Raw genomic sequence first — 13,333 nt, 5'->3', positions numbered from 1 at the left:
AGCGATTCTCCTGCCTCAGCCTCCCAAGTAGCTGGGACTACAGGTGCCCGCCACCACGCCCAGCTAATTTTTGTGTTTTTAATAGAGACTGGGTTTCATCATGTTGGCTAGGATGGACTCAATCTCTGAACCTTGTGGTCTGCCTGCCTTGGCCTCCTAAAGTGCTGGGATTACAGGAATGAGCCACTGTGCCTGGCCCTGAAAGAATTTTTATAGTTAATATATTCTTTATGTTCAGACAAAGTGCAGTGAATATCATCTTTATTTATTTTATTTTACTTTTTTTTTTTTTTTTGAGACAGTCTCACTCTGTTGCCCAGGCTGGAGTGCAGTGGCGTGATCTCGGCTCAGTGCAACCTCTGCCTCCTGGGTTCAGGCAATTCTTCTGCCTCAGCCTCCCTAGTTTTAGTAGCTGGGACTACAGGCATGGGCCACCATGCCCAGCTAATTTTATTTTTTTTGTATTTTTAGTAGAGACAGGGTTTTACCATCTTGGCTAGGTTTTACCATCCTGACCTCTTGATCCGCCTGCCTCGGCCTCCCAAAGTGCCGGGATTATAGGCGTGAGCCACCGTGCCCAGCCTCTCTCTGATTTCTTTAATCTGCAAATGGTGTGGCATAGTCTGTTGGGTTGAGGTTTGGCCTTTGTTTGTGAAAACTCCCCTTGCCCTAGATGTCTCCACAGCAGATGACATAGTTGCAGCATTTTTCTCTCAGAAGGGATTTCCTCAGGGAGGCGAGTATGAGTGGTTGTTGATGTGTGGCTGCCTTGAGCTTTCTGGCAGGATTAGGCTGCTTCCTTTGGTTATCTTCAGGCACTCAGCGTGCTAGGCCTGAGTCCGAAGGCTTCTGTCCAGCCCTGAGAAGAAGGCCTGAGAGCCATGTGCCCAGGTGCCTGTCCCCTCGGGCCCACAGGCCCGCTGGTAACGGGGGTTGCCAGTGGGAGGAGCCGTGGGTGAGGGAGGACATTGGTGAGAGACTGCAGGAGGTTGTGTTGAGTGTAGATGGGGACAGGTACAGTTCACTGGCCATGCCCCAGCACAGGGACAGGACAGCCCGTGGGGACCAGGCCACCACCAGTGCTACACAACGCCTGTTACCTCTGCAGAGCTCCCCGCTTATCTCTGCTTGCTCACATTATAGTTATTTGTTAATTCTTGTCTCTCCCTCTCCATTTCAACTCTTTAAGGTCAGGGGCCTTGGTTTTTTTTATTGCCGTTTTTCTTTATTTTTTTCCAGGCAGAGTTTTGCTCTTGTTGCCCAGGCTGGAATGCAATGATGCTATCGTGGCTCACTGCAGCCTCCACCTCCCAGTTTGAGCAATTCTCCTTCCTCAGCCTTCCAAGTATCTGGGAGTACAGGCATGCGCCACCATGACTGGCTAATTTTGTATTTTTAGTAGAGATGGAGTTTCACCATGTTGGTCAAGCTGGTCTCGAACTCTTGACCTTAGGTGCTCTGCCTGCCTTGGCCTCCCAAAGTTCTGGGATTACAGGCGTGAGCCACCGCATCTGGCTGCCTTTTCTATTAGCATAGAATCTAGCCCAGCATAGGAACTTAGTTGTTCAAACTGGATCAGTCCATGCCCTGTCTTGTTACCTTTCTTTGGGCAACATACAGAAAGTTCCTGTTTTTACCCCTGCCCTGTTCCAGAAAGGATGTAAGGAAGCTTACAATAAGGGCACTGGGCCCAAATGACTAAAGCAAATGAAAATGGAGTGGTTAGGAAAAACTGGGTAAAGAGGAAAATGAAGCTAGGTGGTCTAAGAGGCAGGTCAAACTCAGATTTTATTTGGTGAACATGGCTGGGAGTTGGGCATGGCTCTGGGCCTTTTTAGAACCAGGCAGAATGAAACGTGAAGATCATTTGCACACTCAGTGTGGTCTAGGTTAGCAGCACCCTGTGGCTCCGAAGAAGTAGAATCACAGGTGGTCCTGAAATCTGAGATTTCCTACAGCCCTCAGGAAAAGGGCATGGTGCAGTAAGTAAGGAAGACCAGGATTGCCAGCGAACTCTGCAGTGAGTTTCACTGGGCTGTTCCTCCTAGGAGTCTTCATGTAAAATACGATGCCCATGGAAAGTAATTTAGAACAAAGTCTTGTCTTTTTTTTTTTGAGACAGTCTCACTCTGTTGCCCAGGCTGCTGGAGTGCAGTGGTGTGATCTCGGCTCACTGCAACCTCCACCTCCTGGGTTCAAGCGATTCTCCTGCCTGAGCCTTCTGAGTAGCTGGGATTATAGACACGCACCACCATGCCTGGCTAGTTTTTGTATTTTTGGTAAAGACAGAGTTTTACCATGCTGCTCAGGATGGTCTCAAACTCCTGACCTCGTGATCTGCCTGCCTCAGCCTCATACAGTGCTGGGATTATAGATGTGAGCCACTGCGCCCTAGAACAAAGTCATAACAGGTGGAGAACCAAAATAGTGTTGTTCTGTGAACTCTTCCTCAGCTCTGGGTGGTATTTGGCATTTGTAAGAACTGTGATTCTTAACTGGTAGTTAGAAGGCCATGCCAAAATTGCTATTGATTTGCTTTGAAATTTCAAATCATCTTAAAGGTGGACATGAGAGTCTCTATCACAGAGGGATTACTTATGTGAAGTAGCATTACTTGAGTAGCTCGAATGAACTGTATGTTCTTCAGGCCACCTTTGGAATCAGGATTGGTCAGGCACAGTAGCTCAGGACTGTAATCCCAGCATTTTGGGAGGCTAAGGAGGGAGAATCATTTGAGGCCAGGAGTTTGAGACCAGCCTGGTCATCATGGCGAAACCCCATCTCTACTAAAAATATAAAAATTAGCTGGGTGGGGTGGTGCATGCCTGTAGTCCCAGCAACTTGGGAGCCTGAGGCATAAGGATTGCTTGAACCCAGGAGGCAGAGGTTGCAATTAGCTGAGATGGTGGCGTTACACTTCAGCCTGGGCGACAGAGTGAGACTGTCTCAAAAAAAAAAAAAAAAAAAGGAGGCCAGGCAGGTGGCTCACGCCTGTAATCCCAGCACTTTGGGAGGCCGAGGTGGGTGGATCACAGGGTCAGGAGTTCAAGACCATCTTAGCCAACATGGTGAAACCCCATCTCTACTAAAAATAGAAAATTAGGTATGGTGGCATACCTAATGGCTGGCTAGGTATGGTGGCACATGCCTGTAATCCCAGCTACTCAGGAGGCTGAGGCAGGAGAATCACTTGATTTGGGTGGTGGAGGTTGCAGTGAGCTAAGATCCCACCGTTACACTCCAGCCTGGGCGACAGAGCAAGACTGCATCTCAAAAAAAGAAAAAGGAATCGGGATTTTTCTCAGGCTTCTGCTAGGTGTTGTGATGAGTTTGAGGTTATTGTCTCTGAAAAGGACTTGAAGTAGGGGCTTTTCTGAATCACTGGCGAAGTATGGTGTCACCTGCCTTAACAGCCTGCTGAGGGAGGGAAGTATTAAAATCTTCCACAAAAGATGAGTTGCCTAACTAGAACACATGTGGACGTAGATGCCACCTGCGCCCAAAAGGGGAACAAGGGAATCCCCTGAGGAAGAGGTTTGGAATCTGCCTTGACATATAGGCAAAGGAGTGATTAGGGCCCTTAGTGTCTACACTTGACTATAGGAGGCAAGTTTTTTGAGATTTATATCCACATGCTTGTTTTGTCCTCTAAAAAATTAAATGAGGCAAGGCACAGGCAGATCACTGTAGCCCAGGAGTTAAAGATCAGCCTGGGTGACACGGTGAAACCCCATTTCTACAAAAATTCACCAGATGTGGTGGTGTGTGCCTGTGGTCCCAGCTACTTGAGAGGCTGAGGTGGGAGAGTTGCTTGAGCCCGGGAGATTGAAGCTGCAGTGAGCTGTGATTGAGCCACTGCACTCCAGCCTGGGCAACAGAGTGAGACCCTGTCTCAAAAAAATATTTTTTTAAGTTAAAAATAAAAAATCAAATGATAGATTCAAGAAGCCAAGTAAGCAACATGATTAACCCAAAGCAATTCATGCAAAGACACATCATAATTAAACTTCCGGAAACTAAACACAAAGAAAAAAATCTTGAGAGCAGAGAAAAAGGACAACTTCCTTGTAGGAAGGAGACAGTAAGAATGATGGTAGATTTCTCATCAGAAACTGGAGGCTGGAGGAAGTGGCGTGGTATTTATCAAGTACTGAAAGAAAAGAACTATTCATCTAGAATCCTCTACCCAGTGAAAATAGCGTTCAGGAGTGAAGGGGACTTAAGACATTCTTAGATGAAAGAAAACTGTCACCTGCAGAGCTTCCCTAAAAGAGTGGCTGAAAGAAAGGAAATGATAAAAGAAGAAACCTAGGGACATCAGGAAGGAAGAAGGGAAAGCATCATAAGCAAAAAATGGGGACAGATAAAGTAGACTTTCCTCTCCTCTTGGGTTTAACAAATTATGTTTGACAGTTGAAGCAAAAATTTTAACAGTGTCTGCTGTGGTTGTAAATGTATTTAGAAAGATTTAAGGCCAGGCATGGTGGCTCATGCCTGTAATCCCAGAACTTTGGGAGACCAAAGCAGGTTGATCATGAGGTCAGGAGTTCGAGACCAGCCTGTCCAACATAGTGAAACCCCACCTCTACTAAAAATACAAGAAATTAGCTGGTCATAGTGGTGTATACCTGTAATCGCAGCTAGTTGGGAGGCTGAGGCAGGAGAATTGCTTGAACCTGGGAGGAGGAGGTTGCAGTGGGCTGAGATTGCACCATTGCACTCCAGCCTGGGCAACAAGAGTGAAACTCTGTCTCAAAAAAAAAAAAAAAAAAAAAAAAAAAAAAACCTGAAAAATAGAAAGATTTAAGACAATTCTAAATGGGGAAGGGTGAAGGATATAAACTCTGGTAAGGTTTCTGATCCCCACTTGAATTGGTAAAAGAAAAAAGCCTAATAGACTAGTAAGTTACACATATATAATGTAATACTCAGACAACCACTAAAAAATACTGTACAGTTACCCTCAGAAATACCATAGACAAGTGAAAATGGAATTCGAAAATGTTCAAGTAACCCACAGAAAGACGAAAAGAAAACAGAACAAACCAGAAAACAAAAATAAAATGGCAGACATAAGCTCTAACGTGCGAATAATGACCAGTTAAAAGACAGATTGGCAGAATGGAGTTTTTAAAAAATGACCTAACTAGGCCGGGTGCAGTGGCTCACTCCTATAATCCCAGCACTTTGGGAGGCCGAGACGGGTGGATCACGAAGTCAGAAGATTGAGACCATCCTGGCTGTCACAGTGAAGCCCTGTCTCTACTAAAAATAGAAAAAATTAGCTGGGCATGGTGGCACGCACCTGTAATCTCAGCTACTTGGGAGGCTAAGGCAGAGGAATCGCTTGAACCCGGGAGGCCGAGGTTGCAGTGAGCCGAGATCGAGGCACTGCACTCCAGCCTAGGCCACAGAGCAAGACTCTGTCTCAAAAGAGAGAAAAAAAAAAAAAACCTAACTATATGTTATCTGCAAGAAACTCATTTGAAGTATAATGAAGAAAGTTGGTTGAAAGTAGGAAGATGGAAAAAGAGGAAACGTTAATCAAAGGAAAGCAGGAGTGGCAATGTTAGTATCAGTAAGGCAGACGTCAAAGAAAATGACCAGAGACAGAGAGGGACATTAAATAAATGATAAAAAGATAAATCCACCAAGAAGACAGAGCAGTCCTAAGTCTGTGTGTAGCAAACAACAGAGCTGGGAAATCTGTGAAACAATACAGATAGAACTGAAAGGAGAAATACGCAAATTCGCAGTCATATTGGAGACCTCAGCATCCCTCTGTCAAAAACGGATGGAACTGGACAGAAAATCGATAAAATGATAAAAGATCAAAAACACCATCAACCAACAGAATCCGATTCACATTTATAGGACACTCCAGCACAGCTGAATGCACATTCTTTTCAAGTGCCTGTGAAACATATACTGTATAAACCATATATAGATCATAAAACAAGCCTCAACAAATAAAAGAATTAAAACCATCCAGAGTGTGTTCTCTAACTGCAACTGACTCAGATGCTTTTAAGCTAAATAACAGACTTCTCCGTGGTTCAAAGAGGAAGTCTATAGGGAAATTTAAAAACATACACGGACCTAAATGAAGATGAAAATGCAGCATATTAGAATTTATGGGATAAAGCTAAATAGTGCTATGCAGATTATCTGTAGCACTAGTGCATACATTAGAAAACAGGAAAAGCTTTCCTCAAATCCGTAATCTAAGCTCTTATCAAGAACCAAGAGAAAGAAAAAATGAAACCAAAGCAAGCAGAAGGAAGGACATTTGAAGAGCAGAAATCAATGACACTGAAAACAGAAATCAAACAACAGAGAAAGTTAATGAAATCTAGCTGGTTCTTTGAAAGATGAATAAAACTGACAACCTCCAGCAAGGCTGATCAAAAGAACGTAAATTATCAATATCGGGAATGAAATGGGATGTCACCACAGACCCTACAAATATCAAAAGGAAAGGAATACTGCAAACAATTCTGTACTTAAAAGTTTGACAACTTACACAAAATGAATTCCTTGCAAAACGAAAATTACTATAGCTCATTCAATATCAAATAGCTAATTTGGGTTTCCCTATAACTATTAAGGGAATAGAATTTGTAATTTAAAAACCCTAAACACTATCCAGGCATGGTGGCTTTTACCTATAATCCCAGGTCTTTGGGAGGCTGAGGTGGGAGAATTGCTAGAGGCCAGGAGTTCAATAACAGCCTGGGCTGCATAGCAGGATCTGATCTCTAATTAAATTTTCAGATATAAAAAATTATTTCTAAAAAGGAAAAAAAATTCTTCCCCAAAATATATCTGGGCCCAGGTGATTTGACCAGAGAATTCTGTCTACCAAATGTTGAAAAAATGAATTAACACCAATTCTACACAGTCTCTTCTAGAAAATGGAAGAGGAGATTGCACTTCCCAATCAGTTTTATAAAGCTTGTGTTACCCAGATACCAAACCTAAAGACAGTACCAAAAAGGAATAATACAGGCTGGGCATGGTAGCTCACGCCTGTAATCCCAACTACGTGGGAGGCTGAGGCAGGAGAATCACTTGAAACTGGAAGGCAGAGGTTGCGGTGAGCTGGGAGCATGCCACTGTGCTCCAGCCTGTGAGAGAGACTCCTCAAAAAAATAAAAATAAAAAAGAAAATTTTTACAGACCAGTATCCCTTATAGATGTAAAATCCTTAGCAAAATATTGGGAAATAGAATTTAGTAATATATAGAAATAATTATACACTGTGACAACGTGGGATTTATTGCAGGAATGGAAGGCTGGGTCAATATTTGATGCTCAATCAATGTAATCCACCATATTAACACACTAATGAAGAAAAATCACAGGATCAGTTTGATTGGTGAAGAAAAAGCATTTTGTAGAACTCAACACCTGATGATAAAAATGCTCAGAAAAATAAGGATAGCAGGAAACTTCCTAAAAAGAGCATCCATTTAGTACAAAAAATCCTGTCACTAACATTTAATAGTGAAAGGTTACATGCTTTCTGCCAGAGATCAGGAACAAGCCAAATATGTCTCTTGTCACTATTCTTACTCAGCATAGTATCGGAAGTTCTAGCTAATCCAATAAGACGAGAAAAGGAAATAAAAGACATGCAGAGCCAGGTGCAGTGGCTCACGCCTGTAATCCCAGCACTTTGGGAGGCTGAGGTGGGCGGATCACAAGGTCAAGAGATCGAGACCATCCTGACTAACATGGTGAAACCCCGTCTCTACTAAAATATAAAAATTAGCTGGCATGGGTGCGATCCTGTAGTCCTAGTTACTCTGGAGGCTGAGGCAGGAGAATTGCTTGAAGCCAGGAGGCAGAGGTTGCAGTAAGCCGAGATCGTGCCATCCAGCCTGATATCTGGTGACAGAACAAGACTGTCTCAAAACAAACAAACAAACAACAACAACAACAAAACATGTAGATTGGAAAGGAAGAAATCAAATTCCATTTGCAGATGACATGATAGACTTCAGTGGGTGAATAAAGTGTGGCCCCTTTGCACCACAGAATGTCACTTGGCAATAAAAAATAAGTGACAAACTGGATGAATCACTGGATAATTTTGCTGCAAAAGTGAACCCTAGCTAATTTTTGTGTTTTTAGTAGAGACAGGGTTTCACCGTGTTGGGCAGGATGGTCTCGATCTCTTAATCTCATGAGCCTCCAGCCTTGGCCTCCCAAAATGCTGGGATTACGGGCGTGAGCCCTTTATTTTTTGTAAAGATGAGGTTACCGTGTTACCCAGGCTGGTCTCAAACTCCTGGGCTCAAATGATCCTCCCATGTGCTGGGATGACAGTTGTGAGCCACTGTGCCTGGCCTAGAACATTCTTGAAATGGTAAAATTACAGAAATGGAGATGGTTAGTGGTTTCCAGGGGCTGGAGAGGGTGATGGGAGTGGGAGGGAAGCATCTGTGGCCATAAAAAGGCAATGGAGGGGGCCTCGTAGTGGTGGAAGTGTCCTGTATCTTGACTTTATTGGAGGAAACTGGGTGCAATGTGCATGGAATTTCTCTGTGTTGTTTCTTGTAACTGCACATGAATCTACAATTGCTTCACAATAAAAAACTTAATTTTAGGGCCGGGCGCGGTGGCTCAAGCCTGTAATCCCAGCACTTTGGGAGGCCGAGGCGGGTGGATCACGAGGTCAAGAGATCGAGACCATCGGGTCAACATGGTGAAACCCCGTCTCTACTAAAAATACAAGAAATTAGCTGGGCATGGTGGCGCGTGCCTGTAATCCCAGCTACTCAGGAGGCTGAGGCAGGAGACTTGCCTGAACCCAGGAGGCAGAGGTTGCGGTGAGCCGAGATCGCGCCACTGCACTCCAGCCTGGGTAACGAGAGCGAAACTCTGTCTCAAAAAAAAAAAAACAAACAATTTTAAAATGCTCTGGGCAGTGTATTCACAGGGCGTTTACCCTGTGCACTGGAGGTTCCTGCTGCAGTCTCCACGGAGAAGCACATTCGCTCGCCCAAGGAGCCGTTGCTGCCTCTCAGGCTGTTAGGATGCTGGTCTCCAGTGTGTCTTCAGGGCATGGAGGAAATAGCGAGGCTGTGGTCTGTTAGGCAGACATGCTTCTTGGTGATGGAATCCTGCTGAATGCTCTGAAGGATTTCTTTTCTTTTCTTTTCTTTTCTTCTGGCTTTTTCAGCTTATCCCAGCAAGGCGTCTTGTCCGTAAGATCTAGGCGAAGCAGGGAGAGAATGTTAACTGAGCAGGACCTTGCTGAGGTTTGGCTGGCCACAGATGGTCCCTGTGAGCTCCCATCTGTTGCAGCTACTTTTCCTGGATCCGGGATCTGTAGGGACCTCCATGTTTGTGACCTTGTTAAGGCCCTGCTGCTGCTACTGCAGTCACAGGCCTGGAAGTCGCCATGGCTTGGCACAGTGTGTTTTGCTTACACGGAGGCCTGGTGTTGGGCCAGCCTCTGCGCCATCATGTTGCCAGCAGTTCAGCACGGAGGGGAGTGGAGAGATGGGCACACAAGCTTCCATGTGCCTTTGCTGGCCTCTCCCAGAGCTTCTCATTAGTCAGGATAATCTTATGCGCCCTACCCACAGTGAGCTCCTGGAATAGGGGGAGTGTTTATGGCCATGACCACCCCCAGGGCATGGATCAGGAAGTATGTGCAGAATGAAGGCTGGGGGCCTGCCAGCCATGTGCTTCCTCCTCCCATTTCCAGTTTCCAGGAAGGCCACCCTCAGTGCCCTGCTCGTGTCTCCTGCATCTGGAGATGTTTGGCTTCGAAGAGGAAGGGGTTGGGGAGCCTGGTCCATGCCCAAGCATGGTGTAATCTGTTGGCATCCCTTCCCTCTCTTGATTCCAGAGAAGTTGATGACGCCTGAGATGTTTTCAGAAATCCTCTGTGACGATCTGGATTTGAACCCGCTGACGTTTGTGCCAGCCATCGCCTCTGCCATCAGACAGCAGATCGAGTCCTACCCCACGGACAGCATCCTGGAGGACCAGTCAGACCAGCGCGTGATCATCAAGGTGGGTGACTTCTTACCCAGCACTGGAGCCTTCCTGGTCCTTGGGGTGGGTGTTATCATGGGGCACTGAGGGTATACCAAGGCCTTAGCAAAAGCCCCTCTTTGGGTTCTGTGTCCTCTGGAAAGTCATAGCACCTGGCTCTGCTCCCTGCAATCCCCCAAGAAGGGCATAGGCTGACTTCTCATAGTAAAGTGTTACATTCTGGACACATTCTGGGGGTGCCTCTGAGGTACTGCCAGCCTCTGAGCAAAGCCCAGAGTTCTAGAGGAGGTGAAGGCAGCTGATTGGCTGGGCAAGGCTCAGTGTTCCAGGGTGGCCCAGTAACCCAATAAGATGCTGCCTTAGTGACCATATTACAGGTGAAGAGGTGGGCATATGGAGAGCTGAGATCACCTGCTAAAGTCACAGACTGGCCAGCTGAGAAGTGGTAGGGCTGGTGATTGAGCGCAGGCCTGCGTCCTGCAGAGCCTGCAGCATAATCCTTGCTGTGCTGAGCCGCCACTGCTGGACTGTGTCTTGAGGGTGAGGGGAGCTTTGAAAACAAGGATATGAGAAGTAGCTGAGATTGGCACATGTGATGACCCTAAAAAGGTCAGGGGTTTGGTTTGATTTGATGCCGTGCCTTTGGTTTCAATTTTAGATAAACATTGACGTATAAGAATAAAAGCCATGGCCGGGCGAGGTGGCTCACGCGTTATCCCAGCACTTTGGGAGGCTGAGGCGGGTGGATCACGAGGTCAAGGATCGAGACCATCCTGGTCAACATGGTGAAACCCCGTCTCTACTAAAAATATAAAAAATTAGCTGGGCATGGTGGCGCGTGCCTGTAATCCCAGCTACTTGGGAGGCGGAGGCAGGAGAATTGTTTGAACCCAGGAGGCGGAGGTTGCGGTCAGCTGAGATCACACCATTGCACTCCAGCCTGGGTAACAAGAGCGAAGCTCCGTCTCAAAAAAAAAAATAAATAAATAAATAAAAGCCATGTTACAAAGGGTTCCTGAAAATAGTCTTTGGAGCGGAAGAACCTTGGGAGGAGGAGTGCCTCTGCCCCGTCCGCCAGATGGAGCCTGGGCCTACTACGTCCCATTGTGTTTCTCTGTGATACTTTACAAAGATTTTGGAAAATAAAGTGGAGGAATCACCAGCAACTTCCCCAAGTAGAGAACAACTGCATATCTTTATTTATTTACTTACTTATTTGTTTACAGACAGAGTCTCACTCTGTCGCCCAGGCTGGAGTGCAGTGGTGCCATCTCGACGTACTCCAACCTCCGCCTCCCAGGTTCAAGCAGTTCTCCTGCCTCAGCCTCCCACGTAGCTGGGAGTATGGTGCCTGCCACCATGCCGGGCTAATTTTTGTATTTTTAGTAGAGATGGGGTTTCACCATATTGGTCAGGCTGGTCTCAAACTCCTGACCTCAGGTGATCCACCCAGCTCGGCCTCCCAAAGTGCTGGGATTACAGGCATGAGGCACTGTGCCTGGCCTAAATACTTTGTTTTCTTGATTAATATTTTAAAATTATGATAACATTGATAACATAAAATTTACCATTTTAACCACTTCAGTGTAAATTCAGTGACAATACATTCACATCCATTGCTGTGTAGTTATCACCGCCATCCATCTCCAGAATTCTGTCATCATGTAAAACTAACTCCCCATTTCCCTTCCCGTAGTCCCTGGCAAGCACCATTCTGCTGTCTCTGTCAATCTGACTACTCGAGGTGCCTCATATACATTCCTTAAGGGAATCATGCAGTATTTGTCCGTTTGTGACTGGCTTATTTCACTTAGCAGAGTGTCTTCAAGGTTCATATATGTTGTACCATGTTAGGATGTCCTTCCCTTTTAAAAATGTGTATATTTTGCCGGGCCCTGTGGCTCACGCCTGTAATCCCAGCTCTTAGGGAGGCGGAGGCGGGAGGATAGCTTGAGCCCAGGAGTTCGAGACCTGCCTGGGCAATATAGCAAGACCCCGTTCTCCACAAAAAGGAAAAACAACAACAACAACAACAACAAAAAGACAAAAATGTGTATATTTTTAGACAGAGTCTTACTCTGTTGCCCAGGCTGAAGTGCATTGGCACAGCTACGGCTCACTGCAACCTCTGCCTCCTGGGCTCAAGGAATCCTCCCAGTTCAGCCTCCTGAGTAGCTGGAAAGCTAGGACTAGAGGCACATTCCACCATGCCCCACTAATTTTTTGTGTTTTTTTTTTGTGGAGATAGGGTTTCGCCATGTTGCCTAGGCTTGTCTCAAACTCCTGGGCTCAAGCCGTCTGCCCACCTCAGCCTCCCAGAGTGCTGGGATTACAGGCGTGAGCCACTGTGCCCAGCCTCCTTTCTTATGAAGGCTGAATAAGATTCTGTTGTATGGCTCTATTACATTTTTATTTATTCATCCCTTAAGGACAAACACTCGGGTTGCTTCCACATGTATCTATTGTGAACCATGCTGCTGTGAACTTGGGTGTACAAATATCTACTGGCGGGAGCTGGGCGACAGGGGAGGAAGTTGGGGACATGGTGCTGCTGAGATTTGAGCCATCGGACCCTGTGGCACTGTCCATGCCCTGTCCGGAGAGTGCCTGGGGTGAGATGTGAGTCAAGACTGGGAAGGTGGGCAGGGGCCTGGCCCTGCTGTGTGCCCACTTGGGAGTCCTGGCCCTGCCTTGGCTCTGTGAGTCCACCTGGAGTCCAGCACTCCTCACTGCCCCATCAAGGCCACTGCCAGGGGGCTCCCTCCCTCCTCGCCTTCCAGTACAGGTCTCAGCATAGCACCTCAGCCCGTGTCTCTTCTCTGACTAAAACACTCCAGAAGCTTCCCACATCCCTCTGTGGAAGCCAGGCCCATCCAAAGGCTTCAGGGCCCTAACTGCCCTCTGCTGCAGTTTCTCACTACCCTCATCTCCTCCCTTCGTCCCCTCACTGGGCCAACCCACGTGCCAGGCCTTGGCTTCTTTTACATCACTGTGTCCCCCACCTGGGACTGTTCTCCCCCAGGCAGCCACATTCCTTCTCGCTGAACACATTCAGTTCTTCCTAAAGGCCACCTTTCTGGAAGCCTTCCTGGCCTCCTGACTTGTGAGGCCAGCCTAGACTTTATACCCCTCCCTGCCTTTCCTCCCTGACACTCCCGTGCTGTCTGACTCCCATGTGCTCACTTAACCTGCTTAGTGTCTGTCACTGCCCCCAGCAGCATGGCTTTTTTTTTTTCTTTTTTTTTCTGAGACAGTCTTGCTGTGTTGCCCAGGCTGGACTTGAACACCTGAGCTCCAGTGATCCTCCCACCTCAGCCTCCCG

At 46.6% G+C, this 13,333-nt stretch overlaps 1 protein-coding gene across 4 annotated transcripts in view; it reads left to right on the top strand.

Annotated features, from left to right (window-relative positions):
* SMARCB1 (SWI/SNF related BAF chromatin remodeling complex subunit B1) overlaps window positions 1-13,333 on the top strand; it is a 40,063-nt gene that overhangs the window by 15,899 nt on the left and 10,831 nt on the right. For all 4 annotated transcript variants that reach the window (XM_039462345.2, XM_010349221.3, XM_039462344.2 and 1 more), the window contains exon 6: window positions 9,863-10,029. In XM_039462345.2, coding sequence (XP_039318279.1) covers window positions 9,863-10,029 — 167 coding nt within the window. The remainder of the gene's footprint in view (window positions 1-9,862; window positions 10,030-13,333) is intronic.

The sequence above is a fragment of the Saimiri boliviensis genome, chromosome 21 (genome assembly GCF_048565385.1).
Source record: "Saimiri boliviensis isolate mSaiBol1 chromosome 21, mSaiBol1.pri, whole genome shotgun sequence".
NCBI classification, from domain to species: Eukaryota; Metazoa; Chordata; class Mammalia; order Primates; family Cebidae; genus Saimiri; species Saimiri boliviensis.
The sequence above is the reverse complement of the archived record's forward strand: the minus strand, read 5'-3'. Positions and strand labels throughout refer to the sequence as shown.